Below are 25,551 nucleotides of genomic sequence, written 5' to 3'. Positions count from 1 at the left end.
TTCAAGAAAAAGAAATAAAAAAACTGCAATTTTGTCAGCAAAGGGTGCAAAATTAAGGAATTTTCAAATGAGAGTGAAAGTCCACTTTAGTACTGAGAAATGCTGGGAAGGATCCTGATAGGGATTTGTGCGGCCGTAAGTCCTGTCCTGGTGGGAGGAGCCACATACGTCTAATGCATTTAACCGTCTTCATGAACCCTATATGATTTATTTAATACTGACTTGGATTCATCCCTGTGGCAGCAGGCCCAAGCTACTTGGTAGTTTGTCTATGACTTGATCTGCAGACCATCCTGTGTTTATTGGATGTGGCCCTGTATGTGAAAGATAGCATTAAATCTAACCTAATACAAGTTGGTGAGGCCAACATAGAGTCAGTTTGGGTTACGTTGCAGTTTGCTAATCATGCAGTAACTCGTGTAGGTGTGATATATAGACCACCTGGTCAAGTTAAAGAACTAGATGAACTACTAGTTGAAGAAATAGCTAAAATGACAATGAAAGGAGAAGTTATCATTATGGGAGATTTCAATCTTCCAGATATAAACTGGAAAACCAAAATAGCAAGTTCTACCAGGAGTACAGATATTCTAAATTCCCTATTGGGGTTGTCTCTGCAACAAGTGGTTGAGGAGCCAACCCGGAGGGAAGCCATTTTGGATTTGGTATTCACAAATGGGGATTCGGTATATGATGTCCTTGTAGGCGAAACCTTGGGATCTAGTGATCACCAGTCAGTGTGGTTTAATATAAGAACTGTGAAAGAGTCACACCACACAAAAACAAAAGTTTTAGATTTTAGAAAAACAGACTTTTCAAAAATGAAATTAGTCATAAATGAGTCCTTATCAGACTGGAACGGATTACATGGAGTCCAGGAGAAATGGGACTACTTAAAAGGTGCATTATTGAAGGCAACAGAAAATTGCATTAGACTTGTCAGCAAAAGCAAAAAAAGGAAGAGACCACTGTGGTACTCAGCAGAAGTGGCCCAAATCATTAAAAATAAAACGCTAGCATTTTGTAATTATAAAAAAACCCAGAGCAATGAAGATAAGGAAATCTACAAGATTAGGCAGAAAGAGGCCAAGCAAGTTATAAGAACTTCTAAAGCACAGGCAGAAGAAAAACTAGCTCAGTCTATGAAAAAGGGGGATAAGACATTCTTCAGATATATAAATGAAAAAAGGAAATTAAAACAAGGAATAACTAGATTAAAAACAAAGGACGGAAGGTATGTAGAAGAGAATAAAGGGCTAGCCGACTGCCTAAATGAATACTTCTGTTCAGTTTTTACAGAAGAAAAAGAAGGAGAAGGACCTCCACTTGAAAGGATGACTAATGAATCGTTTGATGCATGTGTCTTTACAGAGGAAAACGTTCTAAGATTGCTGTCTAAAGTGAAGACAAATAAGTCACAGGGTCCTGATGAGATACACCCAAAATTATTAAAAGAGCTTAGTGGTGAGCTGGCAAAACCATTAACAGATTTATTTAACCAATCATTAGTAACAGGAGTCGTCCCGGAAGATTGGAAATTGGCAAATGTCGTGCCCATTCACAAGAAAGGTAGTAGGGAGGAATCGAGCAACTATAGACCAGTGAGTCTGACATCAATAGTATGCAAATTAATGGAAACCCTATTAAAGGATAGGATTGTGGAACATCTTAAATCCTATGGATTGCAAGATGAAAAACAACATGGGTTTACTTCAGGGAGATCATGTCAAACAAATCTTATAGATTTTTTTGACTGGGTGACTAAAATAATAGACGGTGGAGGTGCAGTAGACATTGCATATCTAGATTTTAGTAAGGCTTTTGACACTGTCCCACATAGAAGACTTATCAATAAACTGCAGTCATTGAGCATGGACTCCCATATTGTGGAGTGGATTAGGCAGTGGCTGAGTGACAGACAACAGAGGGTTGTAGTCAATGGAGAACATTCAGAACAAGCTCAGGTTACCAGTGGGGTACCTCAGGGATCTGTACTGGGACCAATTTTGTTTAATATCTTCATAAGTGATATTACAAAAGGCCTCTATGGTAAGGTTTGTCTTTTTGCTGATGACACAAAGATATGTAACAGGGTTGATGTTCCTGGAGGGAAACGCCAAATGGAAAAGGATTTAGGAAAACTAGAAGAATGGTCAGAACTCTGGCAACTGAAATTTAATGTGGATAAGTGCAAGATAATGCACCTGGGGCGTAAAAACCCAAGGGCAGAATATAGAATATTTGACACAGTCCTGACCTCAGTATCTGAGGAAAGGGATTTAGGAGTAATTATTTCAGAAGACTTAAAGGTGGGAAGACAATGTAATAGAGCAGCACGAAATGCCAGCCGAATGCTTGGATGTATAGGGAGAGGTATAAGCAGTAGAAAGAGAGAAGTGCTTATGCCGCTGTAAGGAAACACTGGTGAGACCTCACTTGGAGTATTGTGCGCAGTACTGGAGGCCATATCTCCAGAAGGATATAGATACTCTAGAGAGAGTTCAGAGAAGAGCTACTAAACTAGTACATGGATTGCAGGAAAAAACTTACCAGGAAAGGTTAAAGGACCTTAAAGCGGAGTTCCAGCCATTTACTCACCTGTCCAACGGTCCAGCGATGCGGCCGCCGGAAGCCTCGATCCTCTCCCTCGGCGCCGGCATCACTGCTGTGGGCACCCGGCTGTTACAGTTTGCGGCTTCACAGCCGGGTACCCACTGCGCATGCGCGAGTCGCGCTGCGCGCCGTGATTGGCCGGCAATCTTCTGGGACCTCTGACGTGTCCCAGAAGATTGCAGGGAGGGAGGGGGAGAGGAGAACTTCCGCTCAGGGCGCCGCGGCGCTCCGAGCGGAAGTGGGAGCGGGTACCTGTCAAAACTAGGTACCCGCTCCCCCCCCCCAAAAAATGACATGCCAAATGTGGCATGTCGGGGGGTCAGGACTCCCTAAAGCGGAAGTTCCACTTTTGGGTGGAACTCCGCTTTAACATGTATAGCATGGAAGAAAGAAGAGACAGAGGGGATATGATAGAAACTTTTAAATACATAAAGGGAATCAACTCGGTAAAGGAGGAGAGCATATTCAAAAGAAGAAAAACTACCACAAGAGGACACAGTTTTAAATTAGAGGGGCAAAGGTTTAAAAGTAATATGAGGAAGTATTACTTTACTGAGAGAGTAGTGGATGCATGGAATAACCTTCCTGCAGAAGTGGTAGCTGCAAATACAGTGAAGGAGTTTAAGCATGCATGGGATAGGCATAAGGCTATCCTTCATATAAGATAGGGCCAGGGACTATTCATAAGGATTCAGATATATTGGGCAGACTAGATGGGCCAAATGGTTCTTATCTGCCGACACATTCTATGTTTCTATGTTTCTATTGAATGTGCTACATTGTGCCATATTAGGCTCTCAGCAGTTACAAATGGTGAATTTCCTATAACAGTTACTATGTCTTCTATTATTGAAGACTTTGTAACAATGGTGTTGGCATTAGACTTCACGCACTCCCAGCAGGCTATGTACATGAACTGAGGCCTGGGCAGCCAGGCTCGGCTCCAGCTCTCACTCACACAGAATGGGCCGCTCAGACTGCAGCGTGACGCAGCCGGCGAGGGCGGGGCCTAATTCTTGTATGTGTCACTTCGCGCCGGATCTAGACGCGGCGGCCCCGCCCACCATGGCAGCTCGTCCATTGTAAAGCCTGTACCCGCCCAGCATAAAACCGGAAGCGGAGGGGCCGTTCGGGGAGAAGTTTCTGTTGTCCCCGCCTTCCCGGGCTGCCGCAGTGAAATTGGGCGCGTTTGCGCAGTGACGTTCCTTTTTTTTTGTTGGAAGGTAAGGAAGGGTTAGCATGGCGCCCGGGTTCCCCTCTTGTAAGCGACGCTTTTACGTGACAGGCGGCGGACGTTGCTGGTTCGTGCGGAGGCATGGCTCGGGGAAGCCGGCAGAGGGAGGGGAAAGGCTGGCGGCGGTGGCGGGACAGGGTGAGGCCGGCACGGGCGGGGACTCGGGGCCTCCATCTGGTCCACAGCGCGAGGCCTGCGCGCATGCCATGCTGCGGTGCCGAGCGTGAGGTGAGGGCGGGGGAGGGGAGGTGTTTGCCAGCAGCGGCATGCCTCCTTCACCTTCATCACCTCCATCTCTGGACTGGGCTCGTTGTGCCGGCGCCATGTCACGGCGGGCCTGTGGGGGAGCGCACAGTCATTGAGCCTGGCGGGGGGGAGGGGAGCGTTGCCAGGCCGCCACGACAGGGCGATGCCGGCTCCTGCGTAGCTTGCCGTAAAGGACTCAGCCATGGGGCGGACACGTGGTGCCGGGCGTGGGGCTTTGTGTCACCATTGTTTGCCACATGTACGGCCGATCGCACCTCCATAGACTCTGCACGCCTTGTGTGCGAGGGATCGCTACAGGGGAGGCTGGAGAGACAACACTGTGGGCCGATCTTCATCCACCTATAGGAGCCAGCCCGGAGCACAGCTGTCACCTGCCTGGAGCTTCTCACCAAGGCCGCTCTTCTACACTGATCATCAATGGGCCAGGCCCGGATGACTCTCTAGTAGTACTGCTGCTGGGGCCCGTGCAGGCTCTTCACATGCCCATTGTGACCAGTGATGGACATTTGTATACCGATCCTTGTGTTTAGATACTGCAGAGTAAATGGCACTAATCCATGTTGGCAAGCAGTCTCAGGAAATCTAGATCTCATTGTAACATTTAATTGCATTGATCTCTTAAAACTCTAAAGTTTTACCTAAAAGGCAGAACTTTTTTTTAGTTTTTGGATGGGAATGGATTAAATCACCTATACGTTTTATTTGGTGTATCTTCCGCTGCTGGGGGGCTTCACCCTTTGTCCTGTTTACTATTATTGAAAAGGAAAGTAAGAGAATCCCTCATTTTGGGTTGTGCCCATAATGGTGATACTGTGGGGTGGGGGTAAGGGATTCACTTTCTCACTTCCTGTTTTGGGAATGATACAGGAAGTGAAGGTAAATCTCCCCAATAAGACATGATGGAAAAAGCAAACGGGTTGTAACCCTCCTGTCCGCTATCCAAAATGAAAGTTTTGCCTTTTAGTTATACTTTGAAAGCTTTTTTTGCACTCTGAAAAACAAATTTACAAGTTTTGTTTAAGAATCTTAACACAGCTGCATTGTTTTCAATGGAGACTTTCACACAGGTGCGTTTAACTTGCAATGCTTTCAGATCTGTAAAGACAAAATCCGAGCACATGAGAACCATCCTATGCATGTTTGTCAGATGCGGGTGGTGTCAAACAGGACCGATTGGCATAAGTAGTTACTCATCCTTTTACTGGTCATTACTCTGGTCATTACTCTATCTTGTGTTAGAAGAAAACGTGTAAAAAGCCAGATTTTTATGCCCTCATGAATGTAGCCAAACTGTAGATAAATGGCACAATCATATTGTGCTGTAAAGGCAGAGCATCACAGGTTGCATGTCTAAGGGTGGTGCCATTCATTCTAAAATTGCACATCTGAGTGTACAGAGCCACCCAAGACATGGAGGGGAGCTTACTAAAGCTGGCCATAGGTGGATTGAAATTTTGTCTGGCTCAGACAACTGAATTTCTGTCAATCTGTGGTCATTCTGTTTTAGAGAAGTTTATCTGTCTTCTCTCAAATGGGGACTTTAGTTAAATTTGCACTTGCAGCAGGTCACCTGCAGCACTTATCAGTCGTGTAGTCTCCATGTCAGAATACAATAGAACAGCTCAAATGTGTGTTTGTGTATAGGGGAATGTGGTTACTATGCAGAGCTCTCCAGATTGTCCACTCTGCTTTTAGTAAATTCCCAACTATGGTGTCTGTTCAATCAAAGGCAGCCTGCCATATTTTTGCTTGAGCTTAGCCATTTTGAATGGGATGTGTTTGCAGTATCGTTGTGAGTTGTAAATGGTACAGCATTTCATATGTGCTATTCTCCTGTCAGGTGTGGTATGTAGAGGTTTGCATTTATCTGAAGCACAAAGTATGTGCTCTTCCTTTAGAGACGAGTAGAAGGCACCTAAACTGATTATTTACTGCATTATGTAACTAATGGCCTTTGAACATTGAAGTTTACCAAAACAAGTTTTGAAAGTAACTTTTTGTAATATCTTGGGCTACATTCAGTTAGTGTGCCCATGCACATCAGTTTTGCTAAGACTGCACAATAACTTTGATTGCAAATGCAATGCATTAAAGATGCACTTTTTTTTTTGCCAACGAAGCTTCTCATCAATGCGATTTGGTATGCCAGCAAGGTGTACGTGGTTTGTGTTATGGTAACAAAGCACAGGTCTGTATTTAGTCCTAAAGCCCCACCCTAGGTCTGTATTTAGTCCTAAATCCCCACCCTGTGATAGAGGAGAAGCGGCAGCACACTGAGCTTGTCAGTGAATGGCTGTACAGTGGGGCTGTCGGGACAAGTCTGATCATTGGAATAAAGAGTTCCCATCATAGCTAGAGAACTGACCACACAGTGTTCTCTTGCCTAGTTTGGTCAGTTTATAATAGAAAAGCAAAGTAACTTGCAGGAACACTAGAGATTTCACATAAAGAAGCAATACAAAGACAACAGTATACTTTCTCATACAAGTACTTGGTACAGCACTCATGCTCTTCTCTTGGGGGGGGGGGGGGGGGCCCATCACATATAATGCAGATAAGTCTCCCCACCCCAACGCGCTACCTTCTGGGACAGCTTTACAGATACCATAAAGCTGTGGCACCATTCACAAAGCGCAGTGGGCAGCTAGCTGTGAAGGCACAAGGAGTCGCAGGCGGGTGCCAGTAAACAAGCATGCTGGCGCCAGGGACCCAAAGACCGGTAAAGATCTTTCTAGTGAATGCTGTCTTTTATTTTTTTTATTGGCCTCCATTTTTTGGCTCACTTAAGGAAAGCCTTACTTAGGGTTGGCTTTTTGTATGTTCCATAAGCCAACCTGTAAGTGACTTGTCCATTAATTGAACACTAACCAAAGAGAGCCCTTTAGATTTTGATGGGGAAGGGTTAGAAAATCTGTTAAATGTCAGTTTGTGTACCTGTTGGGGAGAATTTCTAAGGTAACACTGTTTGGGGGCATATAGCACTAAAGGCAACCGCTCAGTACAGCGTCCAGCCTTTGCGTTTCAGCCTGCTATGCGATAGGGGCTGGTTGCTGCCCTGTCTCATAGGTGCCCCTGAAATGCAGAGGTTAGACACTATTGGGCCGAACCACCTGTGTAGCTGTCTCCCGTCATGGCAATGACATGCTTTGAACCAAAGGGAGGATTGTTTTTTTTCCTTCCGTGTAAATTCCAAAGGAATTTTGTGGGTTTTTTAACTAGGTCTGTTTTTGGAGTTAACTCTGTAGCTTCTGTACAAATGTGCATTTTTCTTCTTTCTTTCTAGTACAAGTAGACACCCACACCCACCAATATGTCAGATGACATCGATTTCCACACTGGAGATGCTGGGGCTTCTGCCACCTTTCCTATGCAGTGCTCTGCCCTGCGTAAGAACGGGTTTGTGGTTCTGAAATCGCGTCCCTGCAAAATTGTTGAAATGTCAACTTCCAAGACTGGCAAGCACGGTCATGCCAAGGTAACTGTATAATGTATTTCATGCTTGGTTGGGTATAAACTTTAAACTTTTGGACCTTTAAGGTTGTAGAAGTAACATCACATTTTTTGTTTTTCAAATTAAACATTTGTGCTGAAAATTGGACAGTTGGTATTTAATGTCCACATAACACTGGGAGGTTTATCCAGACCCTATAAGGAATAGTAAAAATCAGTCAGTGTAGCTGGAAGCACAGTATGCATGTGGATTGAGCAAATGGGTTGCTCCAGGTTAATTTAAACCTAGGAAACTTGTCCCAGTAGAATGTGCCCTGCGATACCAGATAGACCCTGGGGCACAGTTTACATTTTAAGATCGGGCCTATTTATGACATTTGTTTACCCGGGCCTATTTCTGACATTTGTTTAGACTCGGTTCACATTAGTGTGACTTGTCAGGCGACTTGTTAGCCTGACAAGTTGTGCTCCCTCGCGGTCCATTGACCCCTACAGGACCCGTTCTAATAGGAGCGACACAAGGCGCTCCGACTTAGAAAAAGGGTCCTGTACTATTTCGGGGCGACTTGCATAGACTTCAATTATGTGAAGTCGCTCCGAAGTCGTGGTGCACGGGACTGACAAGTCGCTATCGAAGTAGTGAGTCATGTCGCCCCAGTGTGAACCGACTCTTAAAAGTTAAATTTTTTTTTTTTTGCAAGAAAATTACTTGGTAACCCAAAAAACTTTTTTAGCAAGACCATAGCGAATATAATGGCAGACGTTGCAATATTTTGTCGCTGTATTTGCACAGTGATCTTCCAAATGCAATTTTTTTAAATACATTTTAATGAATAAAATAAAAAAACTAAACAGTAAAGTTAGCACAATTTTTCTTTTTTTTTTTTTTTGTATAATGTGAAAGATGTTACGCCAAGTAAATGCCCAACATGTCCAAGCTTAAAATTGTGCACACTTGTGAAATGACTAACTACAGACCTTGAACAAGCATGTAAGTCAATGAGAACCTTTTCTCAATCTTGTTCTGTTTGACTCTAGACTAAAGCAAGCAGATATGTATGTATATTTAGCAGTTTGGCAAGTTGATGTCTGCAGGGGTTGCCTTTACACTTCTCATGACAGAAGTACTTTAAAAGTTTTGCGCTTTAAAAGTTTTGCGCTAACAGCTAGAATGCCCCTTTTTGTATTAAAAAAAAAAAAAAAATCTGTTCTTGTGCTAATGCCTTTTTGTATTTTGCAGGTTCACCTTGTTGGTATTGATATCTTCACCGGTAAGAAGTATGAAGATATCTGTCCATCCACCCACAATATGGATGTTCCTAATATTAAAAGAAATGACTACCAGGTAATCTATGCTGCCAGAGCCATTTTTGTTTTCACACATTACAATAAGTACACACTCTGGAGACTAAAATGGTGGTAGTTGCAAATCTTGTCAGACATGGTCACATCTTTTATGACAGCAAACGCAGTAAATTATAACTTTTAGTTGACACAAAATTTTTTCTTTTTTGGTGAAGAGGCTGCAACAACTGGGTACCAACATGTCAAGCCTCAAAATTGTGCATGCCTGTGAAATGGTGACAAATGTTGATAACCTCAGATTGTCCATTGGTCATCGCTTTAAAAACCTTTTTGAGCTATTTAGTTGATTGTGAATGGCCTAAGATTTTTTGCTCACTCACAGCATATGTTCCTATGTAACGTTAAACTTTATTGCGATATCATGTAGGGGCCTAGTAGCCTCCTATTTGGCATACTGTAATGAGTTTCACTTGACTGAAACATCGGATCTTGGACCCATTATGACCTTGTCTCCACCTGCCCTTCCGGTGATGCTAGTTTAGCTAAAGCTCAGATGACTTTAAAGTGATTGTAGTGTAACTGAATTTTTAATTGGGAGAAATGGGTTTCTTAACAAAGCCACCCGTGTTTACTCGTGTATATTAGTAACATTACTAAGTTTGGGTGGTGCTGACTGCCACCACTATTTCTGTTGTAACAGTGCAAATGCATGGGGTGTCAAGGCAGCACTGTGGTATTGTCTTAAAATTCAACCCTTTGGAAGAATATCCATATTGTCTGCATCAAGCTCTGTTGGCGTATGCAACTTTTAGGCAAAGATGAGGTGGGGAATTTTACAAAGGTGCAAATCTCTTAATGCCTAGGCAATATATGCACACAAACATTGTCTGAATTCCACATTGATATGTTCATGACTCTTACCAGTTAGGACATTACTCATCAGGGCAAAGTGACAGGTGTGAAGCCAACCTTGGCAACTTGGGTTGTGGCAATGCACATTAAAGTGACATTGCGAAGTACAGTTGGTGCTGGAAAACCCACACTTGTGTACCACAGTGCACATACCTTGCCATGCCCTACACCTCTTTAAAAAAAGCTGTCTTGCTGCATCAACAGACCATGCTTGGAGCTCATTCATGTAATGTGCAGTGGGTGGCTTTACTTTGCACAGACCCAATAAATGAACAAGCAGAAATCTATTGTTTCTAATAGGTTCAATTCACATAACATGCTATACCTTTTTACCACAGTTTAGATTTTGCCATGGTCTTCCTAACTTGGCCATTGCTAAAATCGATCAAAATGGCTGCTTGCATCAAGAAGGCTGGCCATACATGTTCAATTTTCTTCTGTTTCTGTTTTATCAAAATCCATAAAATAGGTCAAAACTAAAAACACAATTGTATCCTGTAAGGCAGGCCTTTGCACTACATAGTTGAAGGTAAATCTTAAAATTGTATCCTCTATGGCCAGCCTAAGTGCACATTAAAGTTCCTTTTTGATGAAAAACCAGATGTTCACTTCTGTGCTCTAAGTGTCAACCTTCAAGGCACCTGGGGAAACTCTCACCCTCATGTTTGTCCCACCTGCCATTTAGCTGATTAGTGGACATGCTGAATTTTGGCAGCATTTACACTCTTGGGTTCCTTTCACACATATGGTCCGCTCAGATTCGCCTGTCAGCTTTTCAGGCGGACCTGATTGGATACCCCATGCATCCCTATGGGGCAGTGGATGTCAGCAGAGACCTCTCCGCTGCCATCCGATCCTTTCCGTCAAAGCCGGACAGATGGAAACCCTGTTTTCCTTCTGTCTGTCACATAGCGGGGATCTAACCGCTCCGTCTCCGCACTGGCGAATCGATCCCCCACTGAGCAGAACGGAGTCCGGCGGAACGGACATGTGTGAAAGGACCCTTAATGCTTGGGTGGGCAAATCCCTCCGTGGAGCTGTCCCTGCCAGGAGAACACTGGTAACGGCTAGTGGCTACTACAGATGCTAGCAATAACCACATGTAAAATCTTTTTCTTGTAGCCTGTGGAGTGGTGATGCAGCATTGGGCGTCTACTGGCAGTGTAGGTGCTTCCTCATTCTCTTATGGCAAGCAGCTTGGTGCTCTGCATCCTTTTCCTGTGGGGTACAGCTCCCTCTTGGTGCCTTCAGTGCGCTGGGACTTGTAGTACTGCAGCGGTGAAGGGTTTTTATTGCACTTTTTTTCACAATATTGTGGGCAACCTCCAGGTTAACCATAGAATCCCTGGAGCAGGTGTCACCACCTGACCCACTCTCGGACGCTGCAGGACCCTCAGGGTCTCACACTGCCCTGACCGTAATTAGGGTAAGAAGTAGATATGGCCAATTCAAAGCAGCCTAGCAAGAAGCGCCCTCTGCCTTCAGCAGTCTCCTCTACCTCAGATTCTGAGGTGGATTTGCCTGCCACAGACGAGGGTCTACCCACCGGGTCTCCATCCACACCCTGAGAGCTCTGACAGTGAGGATGAATCCCCTTCCCCTGCAGCCGCGCCTGAAAAGGCACATGTGGAGGCACTAATTGTATCAGTGCGGGAAACTTTAAAATTGGAAGACACAACTAATGCTGTGTCAGTGCAATTTGGTACCTGCAGACCAAGGTGACTAAGGTGTTACCCTTTCCTGCCTATTTCGCAGAGGTTATCGCAAGTCAGTGGTTATCCCTGAAACGCATGGTTGGGATACCCAAGTTTCACTAGGAGGTATCATTTTGAAGAAACTCGCTGTTCCTCCAGTTGTGGATTCTCAGGTTTCCAGATTGAATGAATAAAGCCATGCTTCTGGTGGAGGTTTCCAGTCTTTGAAAGACCCGTGGATAAGAGCTTATTCTCTGGGTAGGTTCAATGCTGGTGTCTCCCAGACCTTAAATGCTTGCCTTCATATCCCAACATATGTAGGGCACCAGCATTTTCTTCACTTTGCCGTGAGAGAGGGACATTAATATTTGTAGCGTTACCCTTTGGTCTTGCCTCAGCTCCCAAAAGTGTTGGCCCAGGGGTTAGCCTTGCTGAGGCAGAGGGGGATCGCAGTACTGGAGTACCTGACGATCGCCTTCTGCGAGCATTGTCTCCCATCTGTCTTTCTGGACATCACTGTGCAAACTCTTAGAGTTCAACTGGATGCTGAATTTTCAGAAATCAGCTCTGTTTCCATCCAGCAACCTGGACTACCTGGGCCTGGCTGAGGCTAAATTCAGAAGTGAAACTGCTGAAGTTGCAGTATGCAATTTGTCTCCTGTTCAACTGTTCAACTGGCAGTCGTCTTTCAGGACTTGCATGCAAATTTTGTTTGCTCAATACCAGGCCTCTGCAAAAGGAGATTCTTGCCAAATGGGGACAAGAATCTCAATCTCTGGACAATCTGATCCTGTTAAGCCAGGGTGCAAGGGGATCCTTGCTTTGGTGGCTCCATTCCCCGATGCTTTGACAAGGGAAGTCCTTTCTCCCCCCTGTACTGGACAGTGGTTACCATGGATGCCAGCCTGTCTGGGTGGGGAGGTGTCTTGAGCACATATTTGGCTCAAGGGGTTTGTACTCGGGAGGAGTCCAGTCTATCCAGGAGATTTGGGCAATCGGGCTTTGCCTGTCCCTGTGGACGGATCGTCTGCAGGGGTGTCTGGTAAGAATTCAGTCGGACATGCCACGGCTGTGCAATGTCAATCGGGGGGGGGGGGGGGGCGAAAGTGCCCTAGCAACCAGAGAAGTTGCTGGCATTCTAAGGTGGGCAGAACAATATTTTCCAGCCCTCTTCTGAGCACATTCCAGGGGTGGAAAATTGTTAGGTGGATTACCTGTCGGCAGGCCCTGAGTCTGGGCAAATGGTTTCAATAACTGTCTCTAGTGGGGGGACTCTCGATCTGGACCTGTTGGCCTCTAGTCTCAACCGAAAGGTTCAGATGTTTGTGGCAAGATCTCGGCATCCTTTGGTTGACGCTCTGGTGGTCCCCTGGGGTGGGTATAGTCTGATATGCTTTTCCTCCACTACAGCTGCTGAGACTTCTGCGCAGAAGGGATTCCAGTCATTCTGGTGGTCCCAGACTGACCTCCCCGGTGTTGGCATGCTTACCTCGTAAGGCTGGTAGCCGATGTTCTTGAAGATCTTCTATCTCATGGGCCGATCTTCGATCCTGCTTTAGGATCGCTGGCTTTAATGACCTGGCTATTGAAAGCCAGGTGCTGAAGGATAGAGGGTTGTCTGATTTTGGTGATTCCTACACTGTTAAAAGCTAGAAAATCTACTTCTAGGAAAATATTTTCAGTTTGGAGGGTGTACTTGTGAGTCTTGTGTTTCACCCTGTTTTTTTCAGTGTCCCAGCTGCTGTTTCTACAAGGTATAGATCAACACTTTGCTCTGGGCACCATCAAGGGCCAGATTTCTGCATTGGACGATTTTTTTTTTTTTTTTTTTTTTCTCGTTTGCTGCAAATTCTTTCATCTAGGGGGGTTTGCCACCTGGCTCCTCCAGTAAGGTCTGCATGCAGGGTGTCAGAACTGGCTGCATTGTCCTGTCGGTCATCTTACCTGGTGGTTCACAGGGGCAAACTGGTGCTACATCCCTGTCAGTCCGTTCTGTAGGTCGTCTTGGATTTTCACTTGAATGAAGACATTTTGTTGCCTGCCTTGTGCCCCAAGCTGAAACATCCTAAAAAAAATTGCTTTGCATTTCCTGTATGTGGTTCGGGGTGTACCTGGCGGGGTTTACCTGGTGGTGACTGAGTCGATTTGGAAATCGATTCCTTGTCCTTACGGATGGATCTTGTAAGGGGCAGGCTGTGACCATTTCCAGATGGACCAGGCAGATGGTGCAGGCCTATTCCATTAAGGGTCAGGGTCCTCCTTTCCCTGTTAAGGTGCATTCTACAAGGGGGCTTAGTGCCTTTTTGTCATCAAGACGTCAGTGGTTCAGGTGTGCAAAGCGGCCACATGGTGGTCTGCATACATTCACCAAGTTTTACAAGGTGGATGTAATCACATCTGCGGATGCTGTGTTCGGCCAGTTTTGTGGGCTGCTGTTGCAGAGGCTCCTGCCTCTGAGGGTGTATTTTCTGGTTGAGCTCCAGTTGCTCCTGGTTTACCTGGTTGGCTGGCTATGTTCAGCCCTTTTCGGGAATTATGTGCATTGCTGTTTTTCCTGCCCCCTCATGTTGAGACTGTTTTGGGGTGTCCTGATGGTCAAAAGTTATGGAGCTGTGTCCGTCAATGAACTAAAACTATTGTCTTAACGTGAAATCCTTTCTCTGACAGACAGCACCCACCCCTCTACTTAAGTTGGGTTATGTATTCTTCTGACACTGTTACAAACTGAAGTCCTATAGCATTGAGTGGGAAGTATACCCCCCAGGACTGCTCTAGGGGTGTAGTCAAATTTGTTTCTGCCTACTCCTATGGAGAGCAGCATAACCCAAGGTTCGACGATATGGAGCTGTGTCCGTCAATGAACATCCGAGAAAATGGATTTTATAAGACAAAAATTCATTTTTTGGGGATAAAGATTTTATGTAAATAAGCACCCCCTTTCCTTGATTAATGGTTGTCTCAACCCTCTAGCTGCCACTTTTGCTGGGCAGCTTAGTGTGGTAAATTTGAACAGAGGGGAAAAACTGGCTGGATAAACAGGTGTTAAAGGATGGCCTAAAGATTACATCCACTAGGTCTAAGCTTGGGTAAGCTACTAAAATACATATACCTTTTTTTTTTCGGGGGGGGGGGGGGGTTCATGCTGCCTTTAAGCTTTCTGACTTGCAGGATTTAATGTGGTGGTCTTATGCTTGCCCTAAAGCAGAACTAAACTTCCCAGTATACTCCACTTTCTAGCAATGCTGTAGTTTCATCCTTTTCCAGTTGCGGTCATCTCTCCAGGTGCAGGGTTTTCAGGCGCAAAATTATATACTGTGCATGTGCAGCTTGGCTTGCTTTCCAGGCACCATGTACATTCAGTCAAACTGCAACCAGGCAGGAACATTTGTATTTTTGTTGAAGAGACCTAGCATGCATCTTCTGCAATTAAAAACTGCTCAGTTTTCGAAGTTGAGTTTAGTTCCATTTAAATATACTGTGCCTTATGCATATTTTTTTTTTCCACACATTGTACAGCTTATTGGCATTACCGATGGATACCTGTCACTGCTGTGTGACAATGGTGACGTTCGTGATGATCTCAAGCTGCCAGACGGAGACCTGGGAAAGGAAATAGAGGGTAGATATGAAGCGGGTGATGAGATCATGGTAAGTTAAATATCCATTGAAATGTTTTATCTTCAGTAAATTGCAAGCAAACCTTGGTCAGCCTTTTTTTTTTTTTTTATAGGATCTGCTTTGTATTGCTGCAAATCCTGTCCCTATAGGGGAGATCACTCATGGCTTGTCCTAATGGCTTTTACTAAAATGAGGGGCAAACGCAATCTTTAGTTGGTAGACTAGTAAGGGGATATGGTTGCATGATTGAGAACAGCTATCATAGGTGAGATTTTATTTATGCCCACTTGAGAGATGTATGTATCTGCTGTCGTGACCTGAATAGAGTTGAGGGGAAATGTCTGTGAACCAGCAGAAACCTTACAGGTTTTCAATGTGAATTCAGTTTTTGTTCTACTTCAGTATGCTAATGCTGCAAATCTGTGGTGTTTAGAGTGGAAGTTCAAGTTAAATCTAAAACCTCTCTAAATCTACTGGCAGCCGCATTCTAAGGATAACCTATCTAATCCTGTATAGCAAAAATTACAATACTTGCCTTTTTTTTAAGCCAGTTTGGTCTGCAGTGGCAGATGCCATGTTCAGGAGACAGTGGACAATGGCAGGGAAGTGACCTCACCCATGATTCCTATGGGGCTTCAGTTGTCTGCTGCTTCTGCACACTCCCACACAGAAGCTGACTGGTCAGCATGGGAACAGAGCAGCTTCAGAAAATGTATGTATAGATTTCTTCTTTACAGGGCTACATAGGTTTGTCTTAAAATGTGGCTGCGAATATTGAGTTAATTTTAATGAACTTCTACTTTCATAAGCTTCAATTTCCTTTGCATGTGAATTTTGAGCAACGTTTTTTGCTGTAGCCATGTTTAAATTCTTAATGCAGCGGGCTTTTTCTAAAGCGTATACCAATTTGATGTTCCAAAGCTGATCCCTTACTGTGTGCAAAAATCAGCCATAGTAATTGTATCTTCATTGTGTTTCTGACTATTCAGTTCTTTAATGCACTTGTATACATCAAGTACATAAACTGCTTTATATAGAAAGGATACAATGATTAACTTCGATCTGATGTTGGTAACCAGGCAGCAGCTCCCATCTCATTGTCCACCATAGGCAGGTCTGGAGAAGTGACTTAGTTTTTGTGAATGAGAGATTTAATTTCATTTTTTAAATAACCCGTTACACCTGCCCTGTGCAACGGCTTTGCACAGGGCAGCCCAGATCCTCCTTTTTTTGGGTCTCTTGCCATCCTTGTTCATGCCCCCAAAAGCAAGCCTCTCATGGGTCTCGCTCTCCTCCACTTTTTTGCAACCCTACTCTTGTAGAAATCCCCCCCCGTCCCTTCGCCAATGGGTCCAGCTGCTGTGAGCCAATACGACCCTGGAGAACTGCTGCTTTTGTTCACATCGCTGGATTGAGATGGGGGTCTGGTAAGTATATTGGGGGGTGTAGCTGCATCCAGAAGGTTCTCTAGCTAATGCATAGAATGCATTAAGGTAAACACCTTGAGCCTTTAGAACCACTTTAATCCTCTTGAATGCTGGGCGCAGGCCAATGGGTCTGATGCTCTTGACACCCTGGCTGAGTGCAATAGCTTGTATGTTCTCAAAGTCAAGGATTACAAAAATCGTCCCAAATTGCAATAGTTGTGCTCAAATGGTTTGAGGTGAACATGTCCAGTCCCTTTACTTTTGTAAATAGTTTGTATTCAAGTGTCTAGTTACAGACTTTCTGCTTCTAAACATCTGCATGAAGTTTTGTCCAGTCATGCAGCTTTCTTAAACACTTAAAGGATATTAAAACCTAAGCCAAATATAAAGCCTAAAATTTAAGGCAATATAGACCAACTGGCCATAACTTTGACCACAGACTGGTTAAGTGAATAACCTTCTTGTTACAATGGTGTCTGGCATATATTGGGCAGCAAGTAAACATGTCCCTGAAGATGTTGAAAGCAGAAAAATGGACATTGCAGTTGAGGCAATGTCCATTTTTCTGGGTGCCCATGCTGACCTGTATCCATGGCCAGTGCATACAATGGGCACATGAGCATCAGAACTAGACTGAGGCAGTTCTGGGCAATGGAGGGTGGCCTGGTCTGAATCACTTTTTTAAATGGGAGGCTGGGTGTGCGTACATCGTACCTTGACGAGATTGGCACCAGAATGTAATGTTAGGAAGCCAGACTGGCAGAGGCAGTGTGATACATTGGGTAATGTTCTGCTGGGAAATCTTGGGTTCTGCCATCGTGTTACTTGACACGTACTACCTACCTTAATTGCTTACTGACTACATACCCTTCATGGAAATATTTCCTGAGGAGTGCCCACTTTCGACAGCATAGTGCACACTGCAAAATCAGTTCAAGAATAGTTTGAGGAACACTAGTTCAAGATAGCCTCCTCATTATCCAGATTCAGTTCAATCCAGCATCTGTCAAATGTGCTAGAAAAGTCTGATTGTCTGAGGCCCCACCTCAAAACTTACAGGCTTTAAATGTTTGCTTGGTACCAAATGCCACAGCATACATTCAGTGGTTTAGGGGTGCCCATGCCTCAATAGGTCAGTTGTTTTGGCAGCAAAAAGGCAAACTATATTACATGGGTGGTTGAGTTATGGCTGATGTACACTCACTAGTCACTTTATTAGTTATACCTGTTCAGTTGCTTGGCAGCAACTCCAGCAAATAGTCACCATGTCTAGATGCATGAAGTTCAAACATCAGAATGGGAAAGCAGGGGATATAAGTGGCTTGAACATGGCATGGTTGTTGGTGCCAGATGAGCTGGTCTGAGTATTTTAAAAAACTGCTGATCTACTGGGATTTTCACATGCAACCATCTCTAGGGTTTATAGAGAATGGTCCGAAAACTTCCAGTGAGCGAAGTTGTGTTGAGGTTAGAGAATGGGCAGACTAGTTTGAGATGATGGCCAACAGTAACTCAAATGACCACTCCTTAAACCAAGGTATGCACAACACCTTGAAGCAGATGGGCTACAGCAGCAAAAGACTACACCAGGTGTCAGTCTTAACATCTAAACCGGAAAGGGCTCTTTCACACGGCCGCTCCGTGTGTCCGCAAATCATCCTATTTTTTGCGGACATAATGTAAGTCTATGGCATTGCGGATGTCAGCGGAATACCATCCGCTGACATCCGATTTTCCTCCTTTCAGTTCTGTTCTTTTTTTTTTTTTTTTTTGGAACGGAACAGAACCCTATTTTTCCTCCATGTAAAAAACGGAAAGGAAGGAAAATCGGATGTCAGCAGTGTCATCCGCTGACATCCACAATGCCCATAGACTTACATTATGTCCGCATATCATCTGCAAACGGATGGGATGATATGCGGGCCTACGGAGCGGATGACAAATGTCGTCCGCTCCGTGAAAAAAAAAGTCCTGCAGTGGAGCTTTCACACGGAGCGGCCGTGTGAGAGCCCAAACTGAGGCTACAAGTTCACACCGGTTGACGAAAATTGGACAATAGACTGGGGAAAAACATTGCCTGTTCTAAATCTGTTTCAGATGTTGGGCCCAGAACTTGAACACATGACAGCATGGATCTATCCTGCCTTTCATCAACGGTTCACGCTAGTGGTGTGATATGTGGATATATTCTTGGCATACTTTGGGCCCCTAATACCTATTGAGCATCATTTAAACGCTGTGGCATACCTGAATATTGTTGCTGACCATGGTCATTCCTTTGACTACATGCCTAATTTCAGTAGGATAATGCACCATGTCACAAAACTCAAACTGGATTCTTGAATATAACTGAGGTCACTGTACTCCAATGGCCTCCAGTCACCACATCTCAATCCTATAGTGCCTTTGGGAGGTGGTAGAACAGGAGATTGGCATGGATGTGCAGCTGAAAAATCTGCAGCAACTGTAGAAGAGCTTGGAAATATTCCTCAGATCTTGGTCCATATGGACAACACCTCCACTCTATGCCACAAAGAATTAAGGCAGTTCTGAAGGGGAAAAGGGTCCACATCAGTACTAGCAAGGTGTAACTAATAGTGGCTGGTGAGTGTAGAGGCACAATAAAATATTAAGATAATTCCATTAATTTGAGGGATGCAGCTTGATGGCAGGCACCTGTGTTCTGCTGCCTTCAGAAGTGGTCACTAGGCACATGAAGGCCCCTTGAGCTATAACCCCCCTAACACTTTTGTTTAGTGTCCTTGGGAAAAAATCTTTTACCATCAGATATTTATAGTTTGGAATTTTTTTCTCAAGAATTCAATAAAAGGTGACACTGGAGCCAGACATCTGCTTTCTATCTAACACTCCATTACCCTCATGTTTTAGTGTTGAGGTTCACAAACTTTCTAGTGCTTGGAGCTCTGTATCCCTGGGAAAAACAAGTAGGCTAAATCAGGTGAATTTCTCCAGAGTACATTTTGATGGCTTTTAGGGGTAAAATTGGGGGGGGGGGGGGGTGCTGGCTTTTGAAAGATTTCATAGCTGCAGGGGGTGGAAGGTAGTATTCAATCATTGCAAAAGGGAGTTTTTTTTTTGGGTTTAGCCTTTAAGGAATTGTCAAACCAGAAGGGTTATCTGAGATTCAACCTGGTTTATATTGCCAAACCTCTAAGAGGCATTCTTCTTTTTTTTTTTTTTTTTTTTTTTTTTTCCCGTCTTCCTTTTGGCATTGCCTAGGCCTGAGGGTTTCCACAAGTCTTAACAGATCTTGGTGTCTGAGGTATTCCAGGTTAGAAACTTCAGGTTTCTAAATGTAGACTCCAATGAAAAATCAGTGTGGGCTTTGAAAGGCTTGCATAAATCAAGGTCATCTATTCCATTACTTGGTTGGCCTTCTCTTGAATACTTTTCAGGCCAAAGTATTCTACCCTAAGAACTGTTGCCAAACCAGATTTTGCAATTAAACTGACATCTGTCTTCATACAGAGTGGCATGGGATTGATATCTACCTTTTTTTTTTTTTTTTTTTTTTGAGGCTCTTTCTGTGTTTACACAGTGATTTGTAAATGGACATATGGTATGGAACAAGGTCTTTTTTTTTTTTTTTTTTTTTTTTTTTCCCTCACCAAGATAATTGGGTTGCATCCTTGTATGCTTAATCAGGAATATGAAGTGTAGTGATGTATGCAAAAGTTTAGAGCAAAGGTCCCCTGGGATGTTGAGTACAAGACATTCTGGCCCTGCAGCATGAACTGGCAGTGTTTTCCTAAGTGTTCCTGTAAGCTAAATTCTACATGCAAAGCGATACACCATAGCGATTCAAAAGGGGCGGGTTGGTGAGTGCATGTCAGTTGGAAGAAGCTAATAATGTTCAGGAGGCCTCCCAGGTGGAAGTACAGGGGCTGATGCTGTCCCATCCAAATACTTCAGCAGGCTTCCTGGTGGATGTAGTGAGCATTTTAAGTTGATGTAAACCTGATTCAGGAAATTTGACCTGGGCACAAAATATCTGCAGTGTTTTCTTATCTCTCCAGTCCTGTTTCATTGCTGTTATCATCATGAAACTTCTGACAAGTTCTCCAGTAACTGAGAAACAGGTTGAAATATGTCCTGAGAGATTGCAATAAATTGGCAGAAAGCGTGTCTTGTCACAGCACATATCTGCAAGTCTCTGCCTGAGTTGGGGGGGGGGGGGGGGTGCCTTTCTTCCAATCAGCTGTTTGCCAAGACTCCATACTGGAGAGGAAGAGAATCTCCAAGGCTGCATTCACACTTGAGCTTAGCGTTTTCACGCGTTTTTACTGCGACTTTTAGGCATTTTTTGGAGGCAGGCATTGACATCTATCAAACGCTGGTAATCAGCCCAAAAAGAAGCTCATGTACTTTTTTCAGCTACAGGTGTTTTGCTTCAGGCGTTAAAACGCTCGGATGTGAACAGGGGCCATTTAAATGAATGGGGGGATTACTTGTTTGAGCGTTTTTCAGCTCCAAAAACGCTCAAAAAAACTTCACGCCCAGGTGTGAATGGAGCCTAACACAATGTGCACTTTCTAAAGCGTATATAAGGGCTCTTTCACACGGGCGTTCCGATCAGATCCACCTGTCAGTTTTTTAGGAGGATCTGATCGGATGCCCATTCAGCCCTATGGAGCAGCGGATGTCAGCAGCTGCCATCCGCATCAGATCCTGTCCGTGAAATCCGGACGGATGGAAACCCTATTATCCATCCGTCCTGGGGATCGGATGAGAGCGGACAGGCGGTCCGCTCTCATCCAATCCCCCATAGAGAGCAGCGGGGGCTGACACCTCCCTCTCCGCACTGCAAGCGGACATGGAGCTGTCATCCGCCGGCTCAGCTGGGATCGGCGGATCGATCCCCGCTGAGCAGCACGGATCCGTGTGAAAGAGCCCTAAAGCTGAAGACGGTAGATATGCATGTAAAACTTATTTAGGGAGATTTGTTCCATGTAAAACTTATTTAGGGAGATTTGTTCCATCTCTGTATCATCTCAGGCTGTTCATTCACTTCACTGGGTATGTGGGTTTAGATCCACCTTAAGTTTCTGTGTAGTCCTTCCCCAAGTTACTGTTCGGGTCCTGGGGGCATTGAAAATATCCTAAGCTGTCCTTTTTACCCTTGTTTTCAGAACGTGATGTATGCCGATTGGGTTCACCCAGTAAAGTAACTCTAAAGCAATTCATTCAGCAGTTCCCCCATGAAGAAGCGACTTTCTTTCTCTTTTTTTTTTTTTTTTCTTTTTTTTTTTTAAATCATTAACCTCTTGGCAAGTCAGGGCCTTGCCATTTTAACCTGCATTGCATGTACCCTACTGGGGTGAGCATGTGTAGAGAAATGTCTCAATCCTTGTGGCTTAGAGAAGCATGGGCAGTGGCACCTGCAATGTATTGCAGCCATCTGATTAGTGCTACAACACTTTTCACTGATCAGTTGTATCCATGGGATTTGTTCTTTGGGTTTTCTTCTGTGGGCCAGGCTTACTAGACATGATCAGTAAAATCTTGGGACTCAAGCTGCATGTTTTACTGCTTGTCCCTGACTTGCTGATACAGCACAATCTTAGGACATTTTTTTGAGTATCCCACAGCTTTTGGTGCCTGACACAAGATGGCTTCTTGAATGTGGCTAAACCTTCTGTTGCCTCATGGCAGTTTCAGACCCTACCCAGAATATTCTGACCCAATCTTTTGCCTCTTGCCTTGACACTAACCCTGGCACTGACCTAGGTCAAACCTTAATCTAGATGGAGCTTTTTTTTTTTTAAACTTTCCAGTTTTCTACCCTGCAAGGAGAGGGGTAACATTCTTTCAGTTTAGAAGAGGGAACACTGGTGAGGCTACACAGTGATCACTGAGGCAATCTGTGTTCAAGTGCCTGGGAGTCAGCTGTGCAGGTACGCATGTAAGGCCTCCTGCAAGACCCGCATCAGTGCGGCCACTTGTGTACAGTCAGTGGAAAGGAGGGGTTGAATGATCAGTGTGCAAGCAATATTGGATTAGGAATTTAAATTTGTAACCTTGTATCAGTGTTCTGTCTTCACTTTCTGATTTCTTGGTCTTCACTGATCTTGCACCATGTTATAACGATGGGGGGGAATAAAGTTCCAAACATTGCAAAATTAAACTTTGGTAAGGCAGTTATCTCAAAAGTAATCCACAAAAAGCAAGAGTTTTTTTAAGGCAATAAGTCATGCAGCATTTAACTTAACCCCAGCGTTCTTACAGACCGAGAAATGCACTAATTTTCACTCTTAAGTGGTTCTAAAGACAGGAGGGGTTGTATGGGGTGCGTGGATTCACCCTTCTTTCCATGTGCATTCGGGTAATCGGCGTGTAGCTCCCACAACCCTCCTTATACTTGAGCCTCATCTCGATCCAGCACTGTGCCTGGCAGCAGTGGGAGCCAATGGCTCCTGCTTTTAAGCCACAGCCTGTGAGGGGGGTTGAGCCGAGCCACACTGTCAAAGGACCTAGAGTCCCCGCTCAGGTCAAGACTTTTCGATGCGAAATTATTGCACAGCGCAGGCAAGTATAACCTCTTAAGATCGTATGTTTTTCCCCCAATTAACTCAAACGGCAGATCTTTAAACTGTCAACTGCGTGTAAAGCTGGATTCTTGCTGTATTTGTTCCAATGGTTTCCCAGGATCCAGTTTAAGTGTCGGGGTGCCTTGATTGGTGTACTTGCCAGGTTGGCATATTCATTTATAGAGGTCTTCAAAGATTAACTGGCAAGTATTCAGTGGTGTAAATATAAGGTTTAAAATTAATATATATATTTTTTTTTTTTTTTTTTTGCAGATCTCAGTTTTGCAAGCAATGGATGAAGAATGTGCGGTAGCCATCAAGGCCATGACCAAATAAACAGGGATCCTGAGACTCGAGCTGTCTGCTCAGGTCAAGATTAACCACAGATCTTAAATTTGGTTCTGATTGTCACCAAAGCTATGGCCTTCACAAAAACCTCATTTTTTTTTTTTTTTTTTGATTTGTTTGCAAATACTGCTGGAGTCTAAATTTTGGTTATGCAGTCTAACTGGCAATTTCCAAAATCACTGCAGTTTTTTTAAACTTCAGTACTTAAGTTACCTTTAACATAAAGGCATTGAGTCCAAATGAACAGAAACTCCTGTGTAGTAGAGTTCAGAATCTGTTTACTTGTGATGCGTACTTTAGATCAAGCCTGTAATGGGGTAAACATCTAAAAATGATAAAGGTAATTTTAGTGTAATGTTAGGCCAACTTTGTATTCTGCTTAGGTTAACTGAAACAAAAATAAAATTTCTTTTGCATGTCTGAGCATTTGGAACTCCAAATGCATTTAACTTAGGACCCTTCAAAAATAAAGTGATTTAGGATTGCCAGTTGATGCATCATTTTCCTGCCCCTTCCTTTAAAAAGAACTACTCCTGGTGGCCATGTGCAAGTAAATTGTATTACCTCTGTGCTCTCCTGCCACAACATGTTGGCTTGTATATTGTAACTTTATCAAAATGGTGTCAAAGCCTGCCCACAGGCACATGGGTATGTTGGGTGATTCTACACAGCAGGCATACATGGCACAAAATGAGGATTAGAGTTGTAAATGCTACAGATTTTCACTCGAGGCCTTTGTCATCCGACTGAAAAAAAATAAAGAAAATGCAGTTCAGTTGCTCTTTTTCTTTTATTGTATTTATCTTGAAATATTAAACAAAGTAAACACCTTCCCAGGAATTGGTTTGCAGTGCTTCCAGTGTGATTTCTTTTAAATATTGGGAATCTACTTTTTTGTAGCACAAATATGTATGCTGGAAATTGGATCTCTGAGTGCTTATCTTGCCTGGCTTAAAACTGCCAGTAATGGGAATCCTGTCTAATACCGAATTGCCAATTTCACAATGTCCATGCTTGTTTATGGTTTCATGGATTCGTTTTTCCTCAGTATGAATTTGCAACTCTAAACGAGTAGCTTCTGAGCTACTGGTTGTCATGTGCACATTATGGATATGTAGTCGTCATGAATCATTGCGCAAACCTGAATTGTTACTTTTTCCTTTGGACTAACTATGTATATAAAGATTGTCTTGTGCCTCCTTTTCTTGTCTTATCTGTCTTAAACATTATACACACTTAATTGTCTCAAAATGGCAAGTTATTTACCGGATCTTTCTGTATCCCAATATGTAAATTTGGTGTTGAGGTGCACCCAAAACTTAATGGGCTTCACATTTATTGCTCGGTACTGCAGAAGTAATTAAAGCTTACAAAATACACTTGAAATGCATAGGAGTAAAATGCACTACTGGGAGGCTGGCTAAACTACACAAGTCAAACTTGTTGTTGCCCTTTCAGGAATTCCCTTTAAAATCTGTCTGTAATGCAGACCAGCAATGCATCTCATTGATAACACTATGGGCCTATATCAATGTGTCTGGAAATTCTTTATTTGAATTGTAAAATAAAGATCTGATTATTGGGCAATGCATAGTGAGACAATTCTTCAGACACTTTTTGTTTTTTTTGTTTTTTTTTTTTTCCTAGTTGGATCATATTGCTGTTTTTTTTTTTTTTTCTGTTTTTTTTTTGCACCTGCCATTGGTTACAACTCCCCAGCTTTCATGCTGTTCGCTTTCACTTTTCAGGCTGCAATCAAAAGTATGTGGTTTGCTACCCTTAATTGCCTTGAGTACTGCTGTAAAGTAATATAATTTTGTGAACTGGACTTGGGGTTTACAGCCATACTTGCATTATCTGGTAAAGCGGAGTTTGTTCTGCCTTTATGCCCCTGACCGAAGTAACTTTTTTTGTTGGGGTTGCCATTGTTGCAAGTTTTGAGGGCATTTTAAAGATTGTGCATGAGGATCATTATGCATCAAAATAACTTGTATATTGCTCTGCACTGGCTCAAATAAAAATGCACTAAATAGCATTGTGGTATTTCTGACTTTAAAAGGACCTAGGGTGGTGCATAACTAGGATTTGAGCAATAAATGCAACTTATTTCTCACACTTAAACATCCCTTGTTTCT

The 25,551-nt window shown here is 43.7% G+C and overlaps 1 protein-coding gene across 1 annotated transcript; it reads left to right on the top strand.

Annotated features, from left to right (window-relative positions):
- The first annotated feature begins 3,713 nt into the window (after positions 1-3,713).
- EIF5A2 (eukaryotic translation initiation factor 5A2) lies at positions 3,714-25,003 on the top strand. The gene is made up of 5 exons (XM_082249015.1): positions 3,714-3,836; positions 7,404-7,589; positions 8,805-8,909; positions 14,992-15,123; positions 23,342-25,003. Exons 2-5 carry the CDS (start codon positions 7,425-7,427, stop codon positions 23,402-23,404), a joined length of 465 nt encoding a protein of 154 aa, XP_082105141.1. The 5' UTR covers positions 3,714-3,836; positions 7,404-7,424; the 3' UTR covers positions 23,405-25,003.
- Positions 25,004-25,551: the final 548 nt, after the last annotated feature.

This window comes from Pelophylax lessonae (assembly GCF_965119305.1).
Source record: "Pelophylax lessonae genome assembly, chromosome: 3".
Classification (NCBI taxonomy): Eukaryota; Metazoa; Chordata; class Amphibia; order Anura; family Ranidae; genus Pelophylax; species Pelophylax lessonae.
This window is presented reverse-complemented; position numbering and strand designations above follow the sequence as displayed.

Excerpts from the sequence above, each read along its gene's own strand:
- EIF5A2 (XM_082249015.1), top strand. The coding sequence starts at position 7,425 with ATGTCAGATGACATCGATTTCCACACTGGAGATGCTGGGGCTTCTGCC. Across the intron at positions 7,590-8,804 it reads GCAAGCACGGTCATGCCAAG|GTTCACCTTGTTGGTATTGA; the intron begins GTAACTGTATAA and ends TGTATTTTGCAG. Across the intron at positions 15,124-23,341 it reads AAGCGGGTGATGAGATCATG|ATCTCAGTTTTGCAAGCAAT; the intron begins GTAAGTTAAATA and ends TTTTTTTTGCAG.